Source organism: Papio anubis, chromosome 15 (assembly GCF_008728515.1).
Source record: "Papio anubis isolate 15944 chromosome 15, Panubis1.0, whole genome shotgun sequence".
Taxonomy (NCBI): Eukaryota; Metazoa; Chordata; class Mammalia; order Primates; family Cercopithecidae; genus Papio; species Papio anubis.
This window is the reverse complement of record NC_044990.1, coordinates 55555540-55581018: the sequence shown is the minus strand read 5'-3', so window position 1 is coordinate 55581018 and position 25479 is coordinate 55555540. Positions and strand designations below refer to the sequence as shown.

The window sequence follows — 25479 nt, the reverse complement described above, 5'->3', positions numbered from 1 at the left end:
TTCAGTGGGTTTGGAGAGAGAGTCAGGAATTTGCCTGAAACAAATATGCAGAGTGATTCAAATTCAAAACCTATACTTTGAGAAATATTGATTTACAAGATAAGAGAAAAAGAAAGGAAAAGGAAAAACAATTCACACTGGTAAGAATACTAGCCAAAGAAGCAACACATAATTAAGGGAATGGCTGAAGTGAGTGTAGATAAGCCTCTCAAGATGTTTGACTGTAGAAAGAACCAGAGGAAATGGAATTGAGTGAAGGCTTTGGAGTATGGGGTCTTATTAATAGAGATAGACTTACATATTTGAGCGCTGATTAGGAGATAATTCAGAGAAAGAAAACAGTAAAGACACTCTGAATATAAAAATAGAATCTAGAGCTCAAGTGGTAGCAGTGGCCTTAAATAGGAGGAGTAGTGCTTGTTTTCATTCTGCCAGGAGAAGGAAAAGAAAGCTTAATACAGATGCTAGTAAATTTTTAGGTTTTGCAGCCAAAGGAATTATTTAAAACCGTGATTTTGTGTTTGGAGTTGGAAATGGAAGTGATGAATCTTAGGGTCAAGGTTTTGAAACAAAGGGGAAAAAATGAAATTGTTATTCCTTGAGATTGAAAGAAAGCACCGATCAGAAAAGATGTATTAGATGCCTTTGAATAATAAGTTGAAATTGAAGATTATTTGTAAGTAACAATGTGAGTCATATGAGCATGGGTAAAATAATCATTTGGATTGATCTAGCATTAAAATTTTGCTAGATAGTTCAGCAAAAGAACAGTGGAACAAGAAGTTGAGTATATGGTAGCTAAAGAGAGGACAATGGAACCTAACTTAGTTTGGAAGGGAAGAAATTTCAGAGAGTCAAGGAAGTTAGAGGGACTAGACATCAGAGTAGATATAGGAATAGTTATTGAGGTTAAAAAAAAAACTGAACAGCCCACTTTATTTTGATTTCAGAGACAGAACAATTCTGAGTAGTGTCACAGGTCTGTGACTTTTGGTGTGAGTGGCAGGAAAAAAGTTGAAGTTATTGAGGTTAAAGAAATCAGGGAATGAGAAACTGGAGTTCTAGATGAATTGTCCACTGGCTGTTAAAGAAGTCAAGGCTACAAATTCTTCTCTATTCCAACACTTATTTAAGGAATTTAGTTTCTAGTCTCCTTACCTCCCTAGTCTTTTAGTTTCCTATGAACATGCTTCAATTTGTATAATTTCTTTTGCAAATTTTGTTACCAAAACAGAATGCAGTATTTCAAACATGTTCTGAGTAGCCTAGGTTTAGAGCAGGTATAGAATACCATTCCCAAACAGTATCTGTGAAATGTTAATTCAGGTTCCGGGAGGAAATTTTCCTTATCAACCATTCACAGATACTATGTACTCACCCAGTAGTGAGCCAAGTATTGTAGAGGATGGAAAAATGAGATATGGTCTCTTCTTTCATTACTAAGTGTGTTAATAATATGTATTTGAGGGAAAGTGATGAAGTAGAAAATACATTGTACTCAAAGTCTAGAAACCTGGATTTCCTTCTTTTCTCACCTTTGTATGGCCAAAGACTCAGCCTTAATTTGCGTTTTTCTCACGTGTAACTTTTGAGTAGGTAAAGTCAGCTAGATCATTCCTAATTCATTTTTATGAAAACAAAAAGGGTAGAGAGAAGGAAAGGGGCTTTGAGTTTGCTTCCTTTTACTGTAAGTACAGGAGGAGTTAGAAGTGGATGAGCAGTTGGACATCTTGACCTGAACTTGAAAGATAATGATTTCTTTGCCAATGTTGCAGGCATACAGAAGTATTGGGAATAATGTGCCAAGTTTCGTGTACCTACAGCCCATTTTTGTCTTTACATTTTACCATAATTGTTTCAGGTCATTTTGTTATTTTTTATTAAGAAACAGATTGCTACACGTACAATTGAAGCCTGCATAAACCCTTCCTCAGACCCATTACCACCCCTTCCTTAGAGGTAACTGTTGTCCTGAGTGTAGTAATTCTCATTCCTATGTATATTTTTAGGCTTTTGTTGAATACAAATTTATTCATAAGCAGTATATTTTGGATTGTTCAATATGTTTTCCAGAAGTTTATAAAATAGTATCATATTGTATGTATCATTTTGCCAGATTTTTGCTTAATGTTATTTTTGAGGTTCAGCCATGTAGCTATAGGTCATTCATTTTAACTGCTTTAAAGTATTCCTTTGGGTTACTATTCCATAATCTGTCCATTCCCCCATTGATGGACACCTATTATAAACTGTACAGAAATAAACATTCTGTATTTGTCTCCTTTTGTACATGAGCAAGAGTTTGTGTAAGATACATACTTAGAAGTGGAATTGGTAAGTTGTAGGGCTTGCACACCTTCAACTACGTTAAGTATTGTCAAAACTCACATTCCCACGAGCAATGTATGAAAGTAGCAGGTGCTGCATGTTCTCCTCAGCACTTGGTTCTTACCAACACAATTTGATGACCATGATATGATTTATTTTAGTTTTGTTTTCTTTTGTATTTTCTTTCAAGTTTAGTTAAATAACTTTTCTGGTCTTTATTGACCTTTCAGATTTCTTCTTCAGAGAATTGTCTTGACTCTTTTTTTGTTGTTGTTTATCTCTTTTGTATGGATTTGTTCTTTATATATTATGGATGCATATCACCTATGGGTTATACAAGTTAAAAATCTCCTTCTCCGAGGTGGAAGCTTTTCCTATCTTTATAGTATCTTTGTTTTGGAAAGCTTTAAAATTTTAATGTACTCAGAAGATGTTATCTGGTTTTTTCTTTTGCTTTTTTTTTAAGTTTTGGTGTTTACTTTTGGATCTTCAAACCACATAGAATTTATATTTAATAAATAGTCTAATGTAGGTAATTGAGTTTTTTCTTTTTATCCTATATGGATAACCACTTGTCTCACAACCATTTATTGAATAATGTATTACTCTATTAATCGAGAATGTTTCTAAATGATTTTACAATTGTTACTGGTCTCTTTTTTAAAGGTTTATGAAAATTATTCATTTGAAGAACTACGTTTTGCATCACCAACTCCTAAGAGGTAAGAATCGCTTTCTCAAAGTATAACCAAAACATGTGTTGTCGCTTGCAACTAATATCGTCCTGCATTTCAACTTTATTTTCTATAAATAATTACTTTATAGCATTTTTCTAGGTTGCCATTGCTGATAGAGATTTGTCACATAATAATGTATAGATTTGCAGAAAGCATGTGTTTACATTCAACTGTAATACTGCCAGTATATTACATAATACTACCTACTAGTGAAAGTAGGTATGTAAAGTTGGTATCTAGTATCTAAAAATGTTTAAATTGACTTGTTTAGGATTGATTAGTTTGTGTTTCATTTGTTTGCTATTTAAAAATTAATCCTTTTGTCCTTCCAATGAATTGTGGAGAGATTTCAGCATGTGGTATACTTGTATTTGATTGTACTGTCTTAATTTTTCAGCCCATAAGTAATTCTGTTAACTTCAGATTTAAGCACATTTTTTTGAGTTAATATTTTATTTGTTAGTAACAGTACTTCTTAAAATAGACACTTGGAAAAAACAATTAGATGCATTATAGTTTGGAGAGATCACCTCCATAGAATTTAGAAAAGTCCCTGAAGTGAATCTGGGATAGCAGAATTATGTATAGGCTGGAAATGCCAGTTTGAAACTCATGGGGAAAATACATTTGGGAATCATCTACATAGAGATGGCATTTATTTAAAACTGAGGAATGGATGTCACCTAGATAGATGGCATAGGTAGAAAAAAGATTACCCAGACCCAAATCCTGGGGCATTCCTTAAATTAAACGGTAGTGAGAAAAGGGAAAGCAACGAAACACTGACAAAGAATGACCAGTGAGATAAGAAAAAAGCCAGGAAAATAAATGTCGCTGAAGCAAAAGGAAGGAAGTATTTCAAGATAGGAAGAGTTGTCAGCTATCAAATGCTACTGAGAGATTACTGAGGATGAAGTGACCATTGAACTTGGGGACATGGTGGTCATTGGTGACTTTGACATCAGCAGGTGTAAGGAAATGTTGGAAACAAAAGCCTAGTAAGGATAAATTGTGGGAGGGAAGTCAAAGTGAGAAAATGGAGTTTGATATAAATAGGAGAAGAGATGTTAAGACCTTACTAGAGGAGGCTGTAATATCAAAGGGAGGTGTTAGCGAAGGTTCTAAAGTTTGTGTGCTAATGGAAATGGTTCAGTAAATTGAGAATATTGATGATGCATGAGAGAGAACAAGGTGATTGCAGCATAAAAATGTTGAGGGAATAAGATTCACAGGACAAGGGCAGGGGCTAGCTTTGGATCAAATCCAGGACACTTCCTCCATTCTACCATGAGAGAAGGCAGGGGAAAGTAGGTTTATTAATCACATTGCAACTTTGAGGTTGTATCTGATTGCTTATTGTCTCACAAGAAAGAGGTGAGGTCATGATCACCTGAGAGTGAGGAAGAGAGGTGATGCAGGTTTGAGGTAAGAAAGAAGTGAAATTCAAGCATTTTGGAGAGTAGGCAAGCATACTATATGGCAGGGTGGTAGGATTGCGAGGAGGTATGCAAACAAATTAAATGTTTGCTGAACTATTGTAATGATGTTGGCTGCTTAACCAAAAGTAAAATTTCCAACATCTATCTTCTTTCTTTCCAGACCCAGTGAGAATATGCTGATCCGTGTCAATAATGATGGGACTTATTGTGCAAATTGGACTCCGGGGGCTATTGGACTCTACACTATTCATGTTACCATTGATGGCATTGAAATTGGTAATTTTTTTTTAAGCTGTGAGCTACTACTTACTTCGAATAACTAGAATCAAAATTATTTTTATCTTCTAGTTTTGCCCTTTAACTCGCCTCATACATATGGATAGGTTTCATAAGTTATTTGAGGCCTTGTTTTCTCATTCATAATGAGTATTTAATTAGTGCGTTAACATTTTGTAATAATTTCTGGTGTCCACCCAAGCATTGTAGCCCTCATGACTCCTTCCTTGCATTCCCTGATGTGAATAGTCAGGTGTGCTCTCTTCCACGGTGCTGTGTTACCCTGTCTCTCCCTTGTGGGTGTGTCTGTGCTTCTCCTGACTGTGAGCAGAAAGCATCCATGCTTGGATCTTCCAGTGTAGTTCAGTGCCCGGCACGTAATGACAGTAAATATGGATGAATGAATGCATTTTTCAATCTATCAATGTGTTATAGGATATCTATACAGTCCTGTGCCTCATAACATTTTGGTCAGTGACGAACAACATATATAGTGGTGGTCCTGTAAGATTTTTACTGTACCTTTTCTATGCTTAGATATGTTTAGATATGCAAATCCTTACCATTGTGTTACAGTTACCTACAGTATCCAGTAGAGTAACATGCTGTATAGGATTGTAGCCTAAGACCAATAGGCTGTACCATATAACCCAGGTAATCTGTGCCATCTAGGTTTGCATAAGTCCACTCTGATGTTTGCACAATGATGAAATTGCCTGGTGATGCATTTCTCAGAACATTTCCCCCATCCTTAAGCAATGCATGACTATATTAGATACATGAGAGGGGATTTATTAGGGAAAATTGGCTTGCAGAGTTATGGAGTCTGAAAAGTCCCATGATAGGCCACACCTGCAGGCTGGAGACCCTGGGATGCAGGTGGCCTCAGAACCAGAGAAGCAGATAATGCAACTCTCAGTCTGAAGCCAAAGGCCTGAGAATCCAGGGGGCGGGCACAGATATAAGTCCTGGAGTCTAAATTTTGGGGACCCTGGAGTTCAAATGTCGAGGGACAGTAGAGGAAGTGTTTATCCAAGCTCCAGAAAATAGATATGCATTCACCTCTCCTCTGTTTTTGTTTGCTCTGTGTCCCCAGCTGATTGAACAGTGCCTGCCCACATTGAGAGCAGATCTTCCCCACCTACTCCACTCACATTCACATGCCAGTCTTCTCTGGAAACACCTTCACAGACCCAAAAGTTATGCCTTCCCAGGTTTCTAGGTATTCTTTAATTCAGTCAGGTGGACACCTAGAACTAATCATCACAACCATTAACTTTGAAAAACATACTGCTTGTCTTTCAGGCATTAATCTTTTCTTTACTTTACTTTTAAACTGTGTGTGTAATAGGATAACAAGGAGAAAACTATAGTACTTATCAGTGTGAATTTCTTGTAACGTTATTTTTCCTGATGCTCCTCAAGAAAAGGGGTTTCTGTGATCAGATAGATTTCAAAAACCTGGTACGGGATGAGTATCTTTTATCTGAAATGCTTGCAACCAGAAGTATTCTAGATTTTGGACTTTTTCTGATTTTGGAATAGCTGTATTATAGCTACCAGTTGAGCATCCCTAATTCAAAATTTCAAAATTCAGAATGCTTCAATGAGCACTTTTTTTGAGCATCATGTCAGCATTCAAAAAGTTTTAGATTTTAGAGCTTTTTGGATTTGGGGTTTTCATATTAGAGATGCTCAACTTGTATATGGTAGTCTCACTTGAGACATTCACACAATCTACATTAGCATATTAGGGATTCTGAGAAGTTCTGAAATCAAGAAATTTGTCTATGTTTAATCCTTATCATGGGACCCCTTGCTAGTGGGAAAGAGAGAAACAGGGTGGAGATAGTAATAATACCAATTAATATTTCACCAAAATATTTGGGAAACTCTGCTTTAAGTAGTTTGCTTTGTCAGTGGAGGTAAAGAGGTACTTTACATTGATGTAATTGTATGTTCTCATACATTAATATAACTATATAGACTCAGATATGTCCAGTTCACCTGACCGTTCTAGAGACCTTCGCCAGCAGCCTTTGCTGCACTCTTGTTTATTTCAACATATCCATAAAGCCTTTAGTTCAGCAACTGTTTTTTGGTTCTGAGCATACATTGTCCTGAGTAAGACAATTCCTGTCAAGTGTTAACACTTTACTGAGGACTGTGAAAGTAAAACAGGCAAACCAAAATCATATGAAGTAGAATATAAGTAGTGACATACAAGAGATACAAATTACAGTAGGAATTCAAAAGTAGAAATAGCCAAGAACGACATTGTGAAGATTTTCTTCTCTCTAAAAATTCTGGTAAAATTTCGGTAGATAGAGTTTTTTTCATCATCTTATCTAATTGTGGGATGAAGGAAACTGATACAAATTAGATAAGAAAAATCCACTTGTATTTGTTTTTTGGAATGAAGCTGAAGAAAAAGACTTGCTTACTTAGAATCATCCATTTTCTTCCATACTCAACTTCACTGCTCTTCTTCGTAAGTTTTCTCCCATGCCATCATTGGGCTGCAACCTTGCTTGACCATGGACAAGCAGAGATAATAATTCATTAGAACAATTACAATAATAATAGCTAACATTTATTGTGCATTTAATATATATATCTAAATTTGTTCTACATGTACTTTTTTTTTTTTTTGAGACAGAGTCTCACTCTGTTGCACAGACTGGAATGCAGTGGCACAATCCCTGCTCACTGCATCCTCCACCTCACAGGTTCAAGCAATTCTCATGCTTCAGCTTCCTGACCCGGAATTACAGGTGTGCGCCACCATGCCCAGCTGATTTTTGTATTTTTAGTAGAGATGGGGTTTCGCTATGGTGGCCAGGCTGGTCTTGAACCCCCAACCTCAGGTGATCCGTCCGCCCCAGCCTCCCAAAAGGATTACAAGTGTGAACCACTCTGCATGGCCCCTTGTACATTTTAAGTCATTTGTTTCCTACAACAGCTCGGTGAGTTAGATACTATTATTTTTCCCATTTTATAGATGAAGAAATTGAGGCACAGAGAGTCAAACAGTTAGTGCAAGATATCGGAGTAACCAACGCAGTCTAACATGAGAACCTCAGCTTCTCATAACCATGCTACATTGTCATAGAGATGACTGGTAGAGATGAAGAGTGGTATTCTGATTTCATATTGTCTGATAAGATTTAATTCTCAAGGGTGTTTTTTTATTATTTTCCATTTTTTCTGTATCATTTCATATGTTCTAGTTAAAAATAGGGAGCCCCTTCTTTTCCTTAACCTCCTGAGATATTCCTTTAGAATCTCAGGGCCATTTTAAAAATATTTCTCTTGTTTAGCTTACTAAATATCCATTACCTTAAAAGGACAGAAATCAGATATTTGTGTTAATTTTTTAAAATAGCCTGTGGATGTTTGTAAGATTAGGTTTAAGGATCTTCCTTCTGTTTTTTTCTCATGTGTTACAGTTCTCTTATTTTTCTGACAGATGCTGGTCTGGAAGTAAAAGTAAAAGACCCACCAAAAGGGATGATACCACCAGGAACTCAGCTGGTCAAACCAAAGACTGAACCTCAGCCTAATAAGGTTAGGGCAGAATGAGCTGAGAGCCAGAATCATTCAATTTTTACATGTTTGTCACTGATGCTTCAAAATGGCCAGTAAACATCGAACGTTTTACTTGATTTCAGGACTTAAATTCTAATTATCCCTAAATAAATTTAGAGAGTAGTTTATGGTAATATTTCTAAGTTATAACATAGGTACTTCTTTATTTCTTTGTGTAATGCTATCGTAATTGATACATATTGTATTCTTCCTGCTATATAACATTTACAATGAACAAAAAGTCTACTGAAATAAAGTGTAAAGTTTGCAAGGCGAAAATGTCCTCTACTGTCAAAGGAAAAGTTAACTTCTGAAATCTAAAGAATAAGTACAGGCATTTTGGTAAACTGCATGTTAAAAAATGAAATATTGGTAATTGAATTTGTTTTTCTAACAGAAACAAATGGTTTTTATCCTTCTTAACACATATCTTCAATATTTAGAAATGAATTAAAATATATATAATTGTCTAAGTTTTATTTTCAGTAATATACATTTCAGTGCTTAAAAGTTCTGTGGTTAGTGTTATAAAGCACTGTTATTTGCAGAGGGAGCCTCACTACAAATAATTCTGGAACCTTGTTAAGAATTACGATACTTTAGGGCGCGGTGGCTCAAGCCTGTAATCCCAGCACTTTGGGAGGCCGAGACGGGCGGATCACGAGGTCAGGAGATCGAGACCATCCTGGCTAACACAGTGAAACCCCGTCTCTACTAAAAATACAAAAAACTAGCCGGGCGTGGTGGCGGCGCCTGTAGTCCCAGCTACTCGGGAGGCTGAGGCAGGAGAATGGCGGGAACCCGGGAGGCGGAGCTTGCAGTGAGCCGAGATCGCGCCACTGCACTCCAGCCTGGGCGACAGAGCAAGACTCCGCCTCAAAAAAAAAAAAAAAAAAAAAAAAAAAGAATTACGATACTTTCAAACCTGTTTAATTTTACTTCTTGCTACTTATAAGATCTCTATTCCATGTTCTTCCTACCTCACTGTTTATCTTTGCCTTTCCCAGGTTCGAAAATTTGTGGCCAAGGACAGCGCAGGGCTTCGCATTCGTAGCCACCCTTCCCTTCAGAGTGAGCAGATAGGCATAGTGAAAGTCAATGGAACTATCACTTTTATTGATGAGGTAATTGATAAAGGAGCTCTTGGTAGTAAATTTTGGACAGAAAGTTTTTGCATTGTTTTCTTAATAATAAGGTTATTGAGTTTTTTGTCAGAATGTGTTTTAAGCAGTTTGGGAAATATTTTAAAACTACTTTATAGAATGTGTTCATTGAGTTTCAAACAATTCATTTATTTTATCGTTAAAAAATAACTAAAATTATATTTTGAACATGAAAAGAACAATGTTCAACATAGTATTCAGAAATCTATACATGTATTCACTGAAAATAGGTATAGTTTTTCATGACATTTTAAAATGTTGTTTGTTTTGAAATGTGTTTCTTACTGCTTTAACTTTAGACAGTATATTTTTCTGGTAATACAACCAAGTAACTTCTGATTCTTAGAATATAAATATAAAGGAAGGAAGATTCGTATTCTTTTGGGTAACATCTGATTTTACTGTTTAAACTATGTATCTTAAAGTGTGGTTTCCTTGTGTGTTTATTCCTAAGTGAAATTGTTTTTATAATCTTGTCACATGAATTATCATATTGTGTTGGCACTCTTTGCTGCTTTTTTTTCCCTGGAAGGTCTCTCAGACTTACTTTCTACAAAAACTAGATGCTTGATCTCCACATCCACCATTATTTTCCTGCTTTGCAGACTTTCAGACGTTGCTAGCCTCATAGGACTTACAGGAAGGCCTGGCTTGTTTCTGTTGCTTTTTTTCTATAGATCCATAATGACGATGGTGTGTGGCTGAGGCTGAATGATGAGACAATAAAGAAGTATGTCCCTAACATGAATGGTTACACTGAAGCTTGGTGCCTCTCTTTTAATCAACATCTTGGCAAGAGTCTTCTGGTCCCTGTTGACGTAAGTAAAAGGTGGTTTTAAAAAGCATTATAGATACACGCTGTTTTTTTTTTTTACAGGGCTTTCTTTAATTAAGGCTTTTCAGTTCTGAGGTAACCCACAACTAAGTAACTTTTACTGTACAATTTTTTGAATTCTTAAGGGCTTCTGTGTAATGAAAGTGAAGTTTGGCAAGATTCAGGCCCTTAGTGCAGATTATGATCCATCACAGATAGGCAGGAAGTAGTAAATTTAATTAATTACTACTTAATTAAAACTACTGAATTCCTTTCCAAGAGGTAGAAAATGAGACTGGTTACATTTTTTTCTTTCTTATTTATACAATTGTTTGGAATGAATTCCAAACTAAAGTTTATGAACTCAGAAATATACATTCAAAAACATGTATAAATGTATGTTATGGTCACATTTTGCAATTAGTTCTGTGTGTTTTGTCTAATTTTGAATTTCTTCTTTCTTGGCTTATAATACTATTATTTAGACTTGTGGTGCTATGTAGTATTCTAATTGAAGTTAAATCCTAGTCTTTGAGAGAATTCATTTTACCTCCTTGTTAAGTATAGTAGAATAGAGCCAGTGTTCACAAGATTGCTACTTCATGAAGTATAATAATAACCCACACTTCATTTTATATATTAACCAGGAAAGAATGATTTTTCCCTTTTTTCATTACCATCAAATGTGTGTGCTCTTTAGGACAGAGCTAATAAATAGCACAGGTAAAATTTTATTTAAAAACTTAGTATTTTAAACAGTTGAATTTCTTAAAAATCAGTTTATAAAGTTAGCTCATTATGTCAAACCATTCAGTATATTCCATTTGACTTTCTCCTTGATTGTCCATAATAATGTTCTCCAAAGCAGTAGTTTATATAATACAAGACAATTCTTTGGTGAACAAAACATTGGAATTTCTATTTGTATTTATTGATCTCATTCTTTTTTATATGCTTTTGTGTATGTTTTATAATAGCACAGTGGAGACTTTGTATATATAGAGAGAGCAAGGAAGAGAGAAGGAAGATATGTGATCAAGAAAATTTAGAGTGTTGGCTTACTGCTTTACGGAGGTTAAGTTGAACAATGATACATCTATAATTAAAATACTAAATTTTAAATCAAAAATTACATCAATTACATCTTATTAAATTTTCCTCAGATTTATACCTGCAGTTAAAAATAAAAAGGATTTTGACCTTCTATGAAAGTGTATTTTAAAGAAATAATTATAACCACCATTTTTGTACAGTTTTTTTTCCAATGTAGACTTTTTTGTTGGGCAAGGGGGAGTTGAGTTTTGTTTTTTATACAAATGGAAGAACCGCTGGAACTCAGGAGGTGGAGGTTGCAGTGATTAGAGATCGTGCCACTACACTCCAGCCTGGGAGACAGAGCGAGTCTCTGTCTCAAAAAAAATAAAAATATGGTGATGGGGTCTTACTATGTTGCCCAGGCTGGTCTGGTCTCAGACTCCTGAGCTCAAGCGATCATCTTGCCTTGGCCTCACAAAGTGCTGATACTACAGGCATGAGCTACCACACCTGGCCATTGTGTGTTTTATTTAAGATAATTTTCTTCAGTCCCTAATAAAACGTTATTCCAGATTATATTATCTTTTCTACCTCCCCAGTCCAAATTTTCTCCGATTTCTTTGCTCATTTGAGGAGCTGCTTTTGGGAGAGAAAGATACTCACACAGGTAAAGCAAGTCAATAAACAAAGGTAGAAAGGAAGAGCAAGAAGAACCATCTGTCAAAGTTCTGAATCCCACGGTTTTATTTTAAAGCATTGTGTTCTGTTATTTGATGCTTTTGAACACCATCCAAGAGACTATCTGTAGTAGACAGTCTCCTTAAGGGAAAGAAGGGAGTAACAAAGCTTAGAGGAGCGGTAAGGAGTGGAGTGAGGCATGCAGATACTTGCCGGTGGTTTTCACTGGAATGTGAGTGCGGAGGTTGTTAATGTAAACAGCTCAAGAGTGTCTGGTATCGTTAGGAAGCTAGGGTTTTTTTGATTTCTTCATTTTAAGAGTAGTAGTGACTTGAGAGTTTTGTAAGTTAGAAGAAAGATACTAGTAGAAAAAGGGAGAAATTAAAGATGTAGATGACAAGGCTGAAGACTGAAAAACAGGAGGAGAAAATGGAATTAAGGGCACCTTGGAGAGCTTGCTTCTGTAAAAGAGCGGGGGATATGCATGGCAGTAGTTATGTCTTGGAGGAGGGAGGGACGAGGGGAAGAGGTTGAGGGAGACTACAAGTTCCCTTAAAATAGAAGATAGGAAAACCATCAGTTCACAATGAAAAGAATGAGTTAAGTTAGGGGGTTGAGAAATGCAATGAATATTTGGAATATTGTTTGAAGGATTACTGGGCCACTAAAGACTCAATGAGACCACTGTATAGACCCAGCTGGAATCCCCCGCCTAGTCCTTTATTGCCCTAAGTGTCCAGAATTAAAAGAGCCAAGAAACAGCCAAGAAAGCAAATTCTAGTACTAGTTGCTGAGCTGCTGTGACAGAAAGAGCAATTAAGATAATCAACTCTGGGAATGTGTACTCAGACCTAAGTTAGAAATGTGAAAGGACAAATGGAAGGTCCAAGGGATTTAGAAGATTTAATAAAACCCTAGAACAATATAGTGAATGCACTGTAGTTAAAGAGCTGGAAAAATGCAGGCAATAAAGTAGAATATTTGTATTTGATATCATAGGTAGGGCACTTTAACCAGTGAGATGCTCTGTTACATTGCCATGGGAGGGTGGCTGAAGTGCAGTGCACATGGAAGTCACTGCAAGTGCCTAAGTCTAGGAACTAAGAAGCTAGGCAGGTGGAAGATCATCTGCATGGACTTGAAGACACACAGATGATGTGACTCACAAAGTTAAAGATAAAAACAGGCTGTACGTGGTGCATGCCTGTTATCCCATCTCTTTGGCAGGCCAAGATGGGTAGATCACAAGGTCAGGAGTTCAAGATGGTGAAACCCCGTCTCTATTAAAAATACAAAACTTAACCGGGCGTGGTGGCGGGTGCCTGCAGTCCCAACTACTCAGGAGGCTGAGGCAGAGAATTGGTTGAACTAGTGAGGCGGAGGTTGCAGTGAGCTGAGATCGCACCACTCCACTCCAGCCTGGGTGACAGAGCGAGACTCCATACCAAAAAAAAAAAAAAAGATAAAAACAGTGTGTTTACCGTTGGAGGAAGGGGTCCATAAGACACAATTTAAAGTCATGGGGGGATGGAAATAGTTTTATGTTGGATCAGGAAGAAACAGAGCAGTTTTGATATAAAAATGAAAGAACAGGCCAGGCGCGGTGGCTCACGCCTGTAATCCCAGCACTTTGGGAGGCCGAGACTGGCGGATCACGAGGTCAGGAGATAGAGACCATCCTGGCTAACACGGTAAAACCCCGTCTCTACTAAAAATACAAAAAATTAGCTGGGTGTGGTGGCGGGCGCCTGTAGTCCCAGCTGCTGGGGAGGCTGAGGCAGGAGAATGGCGTAAACCCGGGAGGCGGAGCTTGCAGTGAGCCGAGATCCGGCGGCTGCACTCCAGCCTGGGCGACAGAGCGAGACTCCGTCTCAAAAATAAAATAAAATAAAATAAATAAATAAATAAATAAATAAATAAATAAATAAAATGAACAGGTGGATGACATAAGGGTTTATGTTTTGGGTGGTGATCAAAGATGACAGAGGGAAATTAACTGGCATAGGGCTCTAAACAGATCCGGGATAAAGTTACTTAAGTACAGATGTTAATTGAGGGCTCACACAGGGTCAGAGGCCTGACATAGGCAGGGACAGGCATGATTTTCCAAGGTTTTATCTGTAGGGACTAGGGCAGACCCCTTACCCAGTCAGTACATTCTTCTTAAGAGAATCTGACTGTGCAGGGCTAAACATGATAGGGCATAGAGGGAATAATGATTTCCTCTCATCCCTTCAAGGAAATAACACAGCTAAATAGTTGCATCTTGCTACCTCTTCCTTTGTATCTCTTATACATTTACTACTGGAAAAACACTCTTATCTTTTCTTCTTCTTACTTCAGTTCCTTTAGAGTAAATGAACCTTAATCATGGCTATTAATTGTAAAACATGACAATAAAAAAATGAAAACTGGGAGATATGAAATGAAATTGGAAGTATTCAAACACCAATGCTGCTAACTTAAAAAGAAGTGAAAGTACTAAAAAGTTGCCTTCCGCACTGTTTACATCTATCTCTTCAACCTTTTCTAGTTAAAACAATTTTGTATTGACATCAATGTGTGCACCTTATTTGGATCCCGACTCAAACAAAGTATAGAGAGGAGTGGGGGCAGAGATTGGAAGTTTGAACACTGACTGAATGTTGGATGAATTATTTTTAAAAATAAGATTGCTATAATTACCCATATTAGATAATCCTTAAAGTGATCTTGTCACGCTGTCTTGTTTATTTACTCATGTTTTAGAATTTGTGTATTCATTATAAGTATGAACTTTAGCTCAATTTTGATCTATCATTCTATTTAAACATCATATTTGACTAAAAAATATTGATATCCTAATTTAGTTCAAAGGTGACTTTAACTGTTTTAGCACTTTAGTAATGCTCTAGTTTAGAGACAAAATAGCATTAGACATTCATATTATGACTGTATCGTTTCCAAAATAATTTTTAAGTCAGTGGGAAAGATAGAGCTAAATAGATGAAGGGTTCAGATCCTCTGTGAGGCATTCATTACCAATTATGTAGAACTTTTTGCCCTTTTTAGAACACTCTTCCTTTTTGTTTTGGTTTTTTTGTTTGGTTTTTTGTTCGGTTTTGTTTGTTTGTTTTGTTTTTTATAGCACCTTGCCTTGCCACCCAAGCTGGAGTTCAGTGGCACAATCTTGGCTCACTGCAATCTCCACCTCCCAGGTTCAAGCGATTCTCATGTCTCAGCCTCCCCAGTAGCTGGTATTACAGGCATACACCACCACGCCCAGCTGATTTTTGTATTTTTAGTAGAGATGGGCAGGGTTTTACCATGTTGGCCAGGCTGCTCTTGAACTTCTGGCCTCAAGTGATCCACCCATCTTAGCCTCCCACAGTGCTGGGATTACAGACTGGGATTAAAGACGTGTGCCACTGCACCCAGCAGAGAACATGCTTTCTGACTTTACGTCTTAAGAGTCTTTGTTTTGTTGTCTAATTTATCTAGAATGGTTTCGCTTCCATTTTTTTCTAATCTTAAGTTGTCCAGACTCAAAAATTTATTGATGATCTTCTTCATTTCCCAATTTTGCTATAGTCATTAATTCATTAATTGCTCCTTTAGTAAATATTTGAGTTCTTATTCGTAGACTTCTTATTTGCATTCTTGTTAGTAATAAATACTAAACTGGAAAGTAGGCATTGGGTAGAGATGCAGAGGGGAGGGATACAGAGTAAATAAGATGGGGTAAAGTTCTGATCCTTGGAGTACTTGCCATGTAATGTGGTAGACATACCATATTCACATAATTAAGTTGCTTTGTGATAAGTTGTGGGATGGCTTCACATTTGAGGAGGTCTTGAAGAAAGGTTGCCAGGAAACAGTAAAGGAATTTCTAGACAGAGAATCAAATGTTCAGAGTTTTGGGGACATGCTATGTACGTGAACTGATGAATAGTTGATATAGGTCAAGCAGAGAATTGAGGGTGGAAAAGAGATATGTACTGGGGAGATTAGGTTTCCCTCTTCCTTCTCAGGCAGCACTTACTCTGTACAAGTAGAAAAGGCTTACTTCTTTCTTCAGCTGCCCATAATATTTGTTTTTCTTGCCTTCAGCCCATTTGTGTTTATGTACCTCTTATTTCTGTTTTTAAACTACTTAAGGGTAAGGACTCATTCAGGATCCCTTCTTACTCACATTTGGTTTCTTCTTAAGCGTTAGAAATTACACTTTGCTCATAGTAGGTTTTCACAATTTGTTAATACTTTGCACATTTGTGGATGCTTAATTTTAGTTCTTTGCATTTGATATGATCATTCTCTTTAAAATAATTTCTAACATATATATGCTCCTTGCCTTAATTATGTCATTTAATCCTCATTGTGACCCTGTGATGTTAAGCATATTATAATTCTCATTTTTTCAATGAATAAAGATAGCCACTCACCCAGGAGCACAAGTAGAAAGTAGTGGAGCTGGTATTGGAACACCAGTTGATATGATTCCAAAGCCCATGCATTTATGTTCAGTATGCATTAATCTAGTGGAGAGATAAGGATAAATACAGTTATAAAAGGATGAAGCAACTATAGCTGTGATAATCCTATTACTTTGACTAGAACTGCCAAACTACAGAAAGATACTTATAACCTTAATGGTTGAATGAGGATGAACAGCATGATATGTGTTGAAGATGACATGAGTCATCCTGAGATGGCATACCTGGGGAACATTGATTGATTTTAAATTAAAATTCTAAAGATGTGGAATCTACAAAATGTGGGCTAGTACAGTGTTTCAAATATCAAGGAAAATGCAAGTTAAGAAAATGAAAAGAGAATTTATTATGCACTTACCATGGAAGACACTAGACTCTCTGGAATCACGAGCTTAATTTTTTGGAAAACAAGTGTACTTCTGTGATAGGAGATGTTAATAGTTTGAAACTTACACACCCAATTCTTTGGGTACTGTGTCAAAAATGAGATCTTTTAACATTGTGAGGGGAGGTGAGTGGAAGAGAAAGTTTATATCAAGGAAAGTAGAGGATAGACCAATGGAAGTATTCTAAGGTATCTTTATAGTTCCCATATAATCTGAATTCTTGCAGAAGCAACTTGGGTTTCTGTATATCTCCATGCATTTATACAGATTACTTCTTATTTTAGGCTGATGGGTGTTTACATATAGAAAGTATACTGATTTTCCACAATTTGGGACCTGAAAAATTTGAAGTAAAGTTGAAGAGAAAGTATCATTTGTTGATCTTGTTTGTATAGCATCACCTGGGTTAATTGATAAAATTGGCAAATGTTTCTTGCATTTTAAATTCAATTTCATTCTTTTTGGTTACCTAATAACACCTAGCAGTCACAGCTTTAACATACCCCAGGTTTCCTGATTTTGTTAATAGGTTTGTCTGTATGTGTATATATGTATATATATACCCGTTTTTTTAATCCTGATGATATTAACTTTAATACAACATTAGTAAATGTGCTGTTCTTAGTTAAGAACAGCTTTATTTCGTTATTTAGCTTAGTGTTAAAGTTTCATAAACAGAATGAGATTAAAACAGTTAAATTAAGACTGTAATAATTAATATATATATGCTATGCTTGATTTTCCTGAGTTATTTTATCATTTTGCTTTAACAGTGGCAATTCTTAGCTTTGCGCTTATCTAACACAATGGAAGATTTTTTCTTTTCTTTCCCTGAGCATTTGGCATGGTTGGTCACATATTTTCACTGTGATACTTATTCACTTACTTGGTCTCTTCTATGCCTTGAAAGATTATCAGCTTAGAGTTACAATTTGGTGTTCATTAATTTAGTTAGGTTCCCAGTATGCTTTAGTTTTCTAATTTTCTTGACAGAACTTTTCTGCCTTTAAAATAGTATTCGAGAATAAAATGTTATTGTGTATATATATGTGTGTATGTATATACACATGCACACACAAGCTGTGCTTGTAATAATCTGTGAAATTATACTATATGAAAGCTGATATATTTTAATAGTGAGAAATTGGGGCTTTGGAGAAATTAACATTTTCATGAATGTTCATCTCTTTAGACTAAAATGTTTCTAAATTTTCACAGAACACTATTCAAGAGTGTGTGTGTGTGTGTGTGTGTGTGTGTGTGTGTGTGAGATGAAGTCTTATTGCCCAAGCTGAACTTGAACTTCTGGGCTCAAGGAGTCCTACCTTCTGAGCTTCCCAAGTAACTGGGACTACAGGCATGTACTACTATGCCCAGCTAAGTTTTAAAATTATTTTGTAGAGACGAGGTCTCTCTATCTTACTCAGGCTGGTCTCGAACTCCTGAATTCAAGCAATCCTCCTGTCTCAGCTTTCTGAATAGCTACAAGTATAGGCATGCACTACTGCACCCGGCTATTCAAGTATATTTTATTTTTAAACTCCAGCTGTCTGTTCATCAAATTTCTGCTTCTTGATAAATGCAATTTTATTAGGACATTGCATTTTGAAAATAATCTTATGGTAAACCAGTGTGAATTAATAATTTTCTACAACTGCAGAACAAAAGCAAAAAAGTATAAAGTTTCAGTTTATATAGAAACATATACAGAATTGATTTTATTGGCAATTTATTACCATAGTTAGCAGTTACATCATTTTAAAATATCATTGTACATGCTGTTGACTGAGAAAGCACTTATGTTTGCACATTGACTTAAAAGAGATATAAGCTTTAAATATTGTCAGCCAGTTACCACATTGCTTCTTTATCACTAACGTTACCTGCATTACTTTTAACAATTGCTTTTCACATTGTTTTAATACTAATTTATGCTAAAAAATAGAATGTGCTAAAAAGAAGTGATATTGTTTTATGTAAAAAAGTCTGTGCCACTATGCTTTGTAAGGGAGAGAAACCATTGACCAAGTACTCTACAAATTCTTATATACATGGATGAACCAGTAAAGACATTTTTCCCCTAAAACATAGCACTTCAAAATGCTCTGCAATATGTTTTTCACTTTACCTAAAGAGAAAGGACCTTATTCACTATCCACTTTTAATTAGGGGGCAATTGGCTTTGGTTTTGGTTTACATTTATTTTTAGGCATATTATTTGACACTTTTTTAGGGTTTTATATGTCTTACATTTATAAGTTTCTTATATATATGATATATATACACATATATATATTTCTTACATATGTATGTATATATGAATATGGAAATATAGAACTGGAGAACAGTAAATAAAGTCTCATTTCTAACATGACATAATTGATAGGGAATTTTGATGTTTCTTTTTTGTTGAAGTCTTAGTTGATCTTTTTTATTAACATTTTGAATGTCCGCTTTTTTGGTTCAAAATAACCTTCTATCATAATATTTACATAAGCAGTAAAATTGTGCAATTGCTACTCACTGGAAATATTTAAATTTCAGATCAGATAAATGTAGATTGATAGCATGAGATAACTATGAAAATATGTATCATTTAAATTATCGGTAAAACATTTTGTGAAAATGTTGATTTTTCTGGGGTGTTTCTGTGAATTGATTGTTCCTTAACAAAACATTTTTAGACTTTGACTTAGAGATCCTAAATGCTCTGCATTTCCTAAACTTTGAGATGGAGAAAAGTAGGCCTGCCTTTGATAAAATTGATTAAATTTTTATCTTTTGATAAAAAGTTAATTGTATTATTTATGTTTTTCTTATCAAATTTGTTAGTAGCATTCAGAAATATTTCCAAATGATTTTTTTCCTACTTATAGAGGGAAGGAAAACTGAAAAAAAATGACTGAGACTTTTTGTTTTATTTTTTACTTTTTTATTTTTGTACTTCAAAAAGTGATAAGTTCACATAAACTACATGCCATTATTATTCATAATAATAATTGCATTTTCTATACAATCTACATCATTTCCATTTTTATTATAAAACAGCAGACTGGTTTCTGTCATAAAATAAATCTGGCTTGTATTAGAACAAATATGTCCTCATTTAAAGAATTTTAAGGTTTCTGTCTTGCATTGAGTATCTTAAGCTTTATAACAACGTCTGGCTCTTAATTTTAGTAAATGGCATGACACACTATATCCACGGAGAGCTTCTGACAAAAACTTATCAGACAGAATTTCTTCAGTGTGTTGTTTACTCAGATGGCTTCAGTTTCTCTTAGTAAAATAATAATTCTGTGTTGGTGCTAGAGTACAGAAAAATGTTGTTACTGTGCACGCATCTTCTGCAGATAATATCCTGTTCCCTTTCTTTGTTGATATTTTTCTTTCTTAAACTTTGTTGCTCAGAATATCTTTAATGCTAGCCAAGGAGTCAGGGATTTGGACGTATTTTCATGGACTTCCAAAGCTTTTTTCCCCCAGGTGAGTTAACTGTAAGGAACAATCATGTTTTATTCAGGTATTTCAGCATGTATAACAAGTTTTGTGTCTTTGAAACCTTTGCGTAAGATTAATAAAACCTTTTAACCAAAAAACGATCTATGTGAAGTGCTGCAATTGAGTTTTCTCCTTGCTCCTGCCAAAAAGAATGTATTATTAGTTTAAGTGATACTTCCACATGACTTCAAATTTGCTATATTTAGTTTATGACTGACGTTTCCAATGATTATATCTAAGATTAGTGTTTTCACAACTAACTTATTTAGGTGGCAGTGTCCTGGCCTTATGGCTCTTTTATTTTTTCTGCTGCCAACTCTTTCACATTCCCTCTTTGAATGTTCATCTGAGAATGGGATGGGAATGGAGGGAGAAGATAATAATATTTCCACGAATTTAATATGCTGGTACCTGGGTCTTACATTTCAGTATTGAATAAAACATTTATTTTACTATTGCTTGAGTGTGATAGGCACAGTTCTATGACTTTATGTCTGTCCATTTTTTATACTGTTTAGCACAAGAATTGGATAAACTTTGTTTTATACTTATTAATATAGTTTTATTACCTTTACAATAAAATATTGTTTTAAATTTTTAACAAGTTTTCATAATTGCCTTTCAGTGACTAGTTTGCAATTATAATTAGTTTTACCAAGGCTTAACTCCCAGTGTTACCCTGAATGATCAAAAGTTAGAATTATTGTTATAATTAATTAAATGCACTAGGAATATTATTAAATACCAATGAAATAGGGGTTTTTTGCTGAATCTGTGGATATTTGCTTTTTTATGTCACCATGTAATTTTTAAGAATCATTTGTGAGTAGGATTAAAACTTGCCTCTTCCAACTGTGAAATGGCATGATGTATTTATTTATTGACCATTTACAAATAGACATTTTAAAATGTTTACAGAAAATCTTGTGAGTGTAATAGCAAGTATTATGTAAAGTTTAGACCTGTGCTACTCTCAATTTTTATCTTGAGCGCTTTCTGTGTATTCATATAGGTTTGCACATATATAAATTCTTACAAATATATATGATGAGTATATAAAATATGTATTTTACATTTATTTTTGGTTGTAAATCTAAGCTTTTTGAGTGTTTAAAATTCTCATTTCCATTAAATTTCCAATATGTAACAAAAGAATATTGATAAATAAACTATAATTATAGTAAATGTAAATTAATTGTTCTTAGTACATATTTGTATAAGTAAAAATTGGTTATTCATCACTACAGTGAGATTCACAAAATATGTGAAAGTTAATGGTGACTTTAACGTTTTCCCTGACCAGTCATGTGTGGAAATAACGAAGTAGCAGGTATACAGAATTCTTGAATCCACATATTTTTAAACCTGAGGATCTTGTTTTTAATATTCTGTGTATACTGTCTATATGAACATGTATACATATCTTTTCATATGAGGCTACTGGTAGGGATAGAACTATTTAATACAATTTTGTCTTATATAATGTTAGTTTTTAAATTTTTATTCTATTTATAACATTATTAAATATCAGTTTTAACCTAATGTTTGCATGTGTGTCTCTTTATGGTTATCTAGTACTCTATCTGAATATGAAATAAATTCTAGAGTTCATAGTACTGTATTTAAAAATGCAGTTTTAAATCTCTTTTAAAGGAGTAGTGATGGCAATGAGAACACCCAGTGTGGACCCTTTATTTGCATTTAGTTCGGAAAAAGAGAAAATATGGAAAGGTTATTATTTCTCTTTATTCCATTCACATAAGGAAACAATTTTATCACAGCATTACAATTTAACAGCAAATTTAGGGTAGGTTCTTTTCTTTCATTTTAGAAGTGACTCTTTTCAGTAATATAAATTTATGTTATATTTACTTAAATCCATGTTTAATTTCTCCTTTCTACTAAAAATATAGTCTTTTCTGTTACTAGCATTAATGTATCACTGCATAGTAATGGCTTAACAAATCTAGCAAGACATTTTTAGTTCTACAACATTAGAAAGTATACGTTGTTAAAATTTTATAAACATCATTATTTCATTCATAATGAACAAATACCAAGATATAGCTATATTTTAATGCATATTTTTCATCATCTCTGCTTATGGATCAGTTTTCAGATTCTTCATACCTGTTTTCTCTATTTATAAATAAGTATTTCAACATGGGAAGAAGTGAATATTTAGACTTTTTTTTTTTTAACCCATAACAATATACAATAATGCGGTAATAATGATTCAGTTATTCCCTTGTGGTTCACATAGTATAGTATTTTTATTTTTCCTACTGTTAAATTTAAACATTGCATTAAAGATAAAAGTAAAATCAAGAATGATTGTATTTCTCAAATTGTGTTGGGCAGAAGCCAGAGGTCGATTGGTTTCCTGCTATATTTTCTTGACTTCAACTTTATTTTAAATAGCATTTATTGTTGAAAAACAGATTCTTTAGTACCAATGACTAATTCTTCAGTTATCTTTAGTTATGTGGTTTTTTTTTTATATACTGACAGTACTGTAGACTTGCTATAAAAGCTGTTAATAGGAAGGCTTTGAAAGTGATAATAGATTGTATTTTGTTTATTTTTCTTTCCTATTCAAATTTTCAGGAATCTAAAACTAATACTGATGACTTTTTCAAAGACATAAACTCCTGCTGCCCACAGGAAGCAACAATGCAAGAACAAGATATGCCATTCTTGCGAGGAGGGCCAGGCATGTACAAGGTAGTGAAGACGGGACCTTCAGGTCACAACATCAGAAGCTGCCCTAACCTTAGAGGTATCCCAATTGGAATGTTAGTTCTGGGAAACAAAGTCAAAGCAGTGGGAGAGGTATGGATTCTTGTAGCTTCATGACTTCTAAGATACTCATTTTTAATATAATACAACCAAAGCATCTCTTCTAAAGGTTGCCATTTCTGCCACTGGTTTTTCAATGTTAATGTATTTTATCTTTACTTGTATTGCAAATACATAATTTTTCTGTGTTTCTGTCTAATGATTTGCATAATTATCCTTGTGAAAACAATATATTAACAAATGATTTGTATTGTATATATAAATGTTTGGTATTTGCATATATTTTTTCATTATTACAAATGTACTATACCATCATGGATTATCAGCACTTAAAATATTCTATGTGATCGGTATGGAGATGTGATCATATGCAAAAGGTTTCACTTCTTTGTTCCCATTCATAGGTCTCACTGAAGTCCTGAGCAAATAAAATTACTCTTTAGGCTACTGTGGCATTTGCCTCAGCTGATAAGCTTGAAGATGTAGTGTGTCATGCTATTTCTCAGTAAGGGTCATTTTCAAGTTACACTGTGGATACTCTCAACCTAAATAATAGCAAATCGGCTGTGTTAGGACATTTTAGGTGCAGAAAAAAGAAAATGAGCCATGTGTTTTTGGGTAACACTTAAAATTATTTAGGGATTATCTTTGTGCTTTGAAAGTTATTATTTTAACCAAATTCATAAATAAGCAGTATTTTACAGAACTTTTTATTGACTTCTGTCTTACCTCAGGCTGTGGCCTTAATTTCAGAAACTAATTTCTTGGTAGAAATGTATTGGAATGATTACACTATTCAGACACGTGAGCTTTTTACTGGTTTTCATACTGAGTTCCCTAAAAGAATCAAGCCAATCAATCATGCTTTTTGTTATGTACCAGGTAACCAATTCTGAAGGGACATGGGTGCAACTGGATCAGAACAGCATGGTAGAGTTCTGTGAGAGTGATGAAGGAGAGGCATGGTCCTTAGCTAGAGACAGAGGCGGAAACCAGTACCTCCGACATGAAGATGGCAAGTTGGCTTAAATTTGTGATTTATTCCAATTAAGCTTTCAGATACAGAAGTTTTATGCCTATTGTATTGCTTTTGTTTTAAAGAGTTTTTTGTGTGTTTTTTTTTTAAGTAAAAGCAAAACTAAAAATTAAAAAATCTTGCAACTGTTAAAATTGGTTTGTAAAATACGTGAGTACTTAATGCACAGTAAATAAGAAAATTAAAAGAAAATTGGAAACATATAAAACAGGCTTTTTATTTCATTAATATAAAGTTGTATACCTCTTTCTTCCGTACCAGTCCAGGGCTTAACATTTTATCCCTTCTATAATAAAATGAAAATTCAGTATTCAAACTACCAATCTCAGTACTTCTCCCAGGCAATTTCATTTGATTGCGTTTTGTCTTAGGGAAAGAACATTGAATAAATGCATAGTGTCTTTAGAATTTCCTGTTGTTAGATTTTCGACTTTAAATTTTATTTTACCTTTTTCAACATTGATCTCACTTAATAAAATATATTCCTTTTTGTTCCCCTCTCTTTGATATCTTGGTGGCAAAAATTTGTTCTTCAAAGTTGAGACCACATTATCTCTTGTGTGAAGCTTTAACTGATCACAACAGAGCCAAGAACTTCTTGTGTTCCTAAAGAATAGTGCTCACCACTAGAAAAAAAATTGATTCTATCACAGTGAAGTTCATGTTTATTTCTTCATACCCAGTTATGAGTCCCTTGTGGACAGGCACATGGTTTTTGTCTTTGCATTCCTAGTTCTGAAACAGTTTGACACATACTAGATGCTCATGAAGTTTTGTAATATAACTTGAATTATAAAAATAATAGCACATCAAAATAAGTATGTAAGCAAACATGGACTTGTCTGCCAAATCCCAAAATTTATAGGATGAGGTTAGATGAATAAGAGAACATGCATCTTTATTCAAAAGATAATAAATTTATAATACTTATTATTCCAAGAGGCCCAATATGACCATAAATATGGATTCAAAAAAGGTTTGAAATTTGCAGTAATGATGGAGTACCTTTGGAGATATCTCCCTTTTTCCCCCCACAACACACCTTTGAGGTAGGTGATATAATCTTCAATTTATAAGTAAGGAAATTCAAGCTCGTAGAATTTAAAATGATGTGTCTACTGTTGTACAGCTGGTGACATAGCAGATGTAAGACTTCAGCCAGAATCTTCATTCATGTTTTAAATGCTGTACTCATTACACCATGCTGTACACATTGAGCACAACTTG

General features: G+C 34.7%; 1 protein-coding gene across 20 annotated transcripts in view; it reads left to right on the top strand.

Moving 5' to 3' along the window:
• The window catches only part of MYCBP2 (MYC binding protein 2), a 283622-nt gene that overhangs the window by 179282 nt on the left and 78861 nt on the right, over positions 1-25479 (top strand). For 11 of the 20 annotated variants that reach the window (XM_021929688.2, XM_021929691.2, XM_031655913.1 and 8 more), the window contains 8 exons: positions 2995-3050; positions 4665-4780; positions 8250-8347; positions 9376-9492; positions 10209-10349; positions 20328-20402; positions 23025-23249; positions 24099-24231. In XM_021929688.2, coding sequence (XP_021785380.2) covers positions 2995-3050; positions 4665-4780; positions 8250-8347; positions 9376-9492; positions 10209-10349; positions 20328-20402; positions 23025-23249; positions 24099-24231 — 961 coding nt within the window. The remainder of the gene's footprint in view (positions 1-2994; positions 3051-4664; positions 4781-8249; positions 8348-9375; positions 9493-10208; positions 10350-20327; positions 20403-23024; positions 23250-24098; positions 24232-25479) is intronic. The other 9 variants (XM_021929697.2, XM_021929696.2, XM_021929693.2 and 6 more) reach the window with 4 other exon arrangements.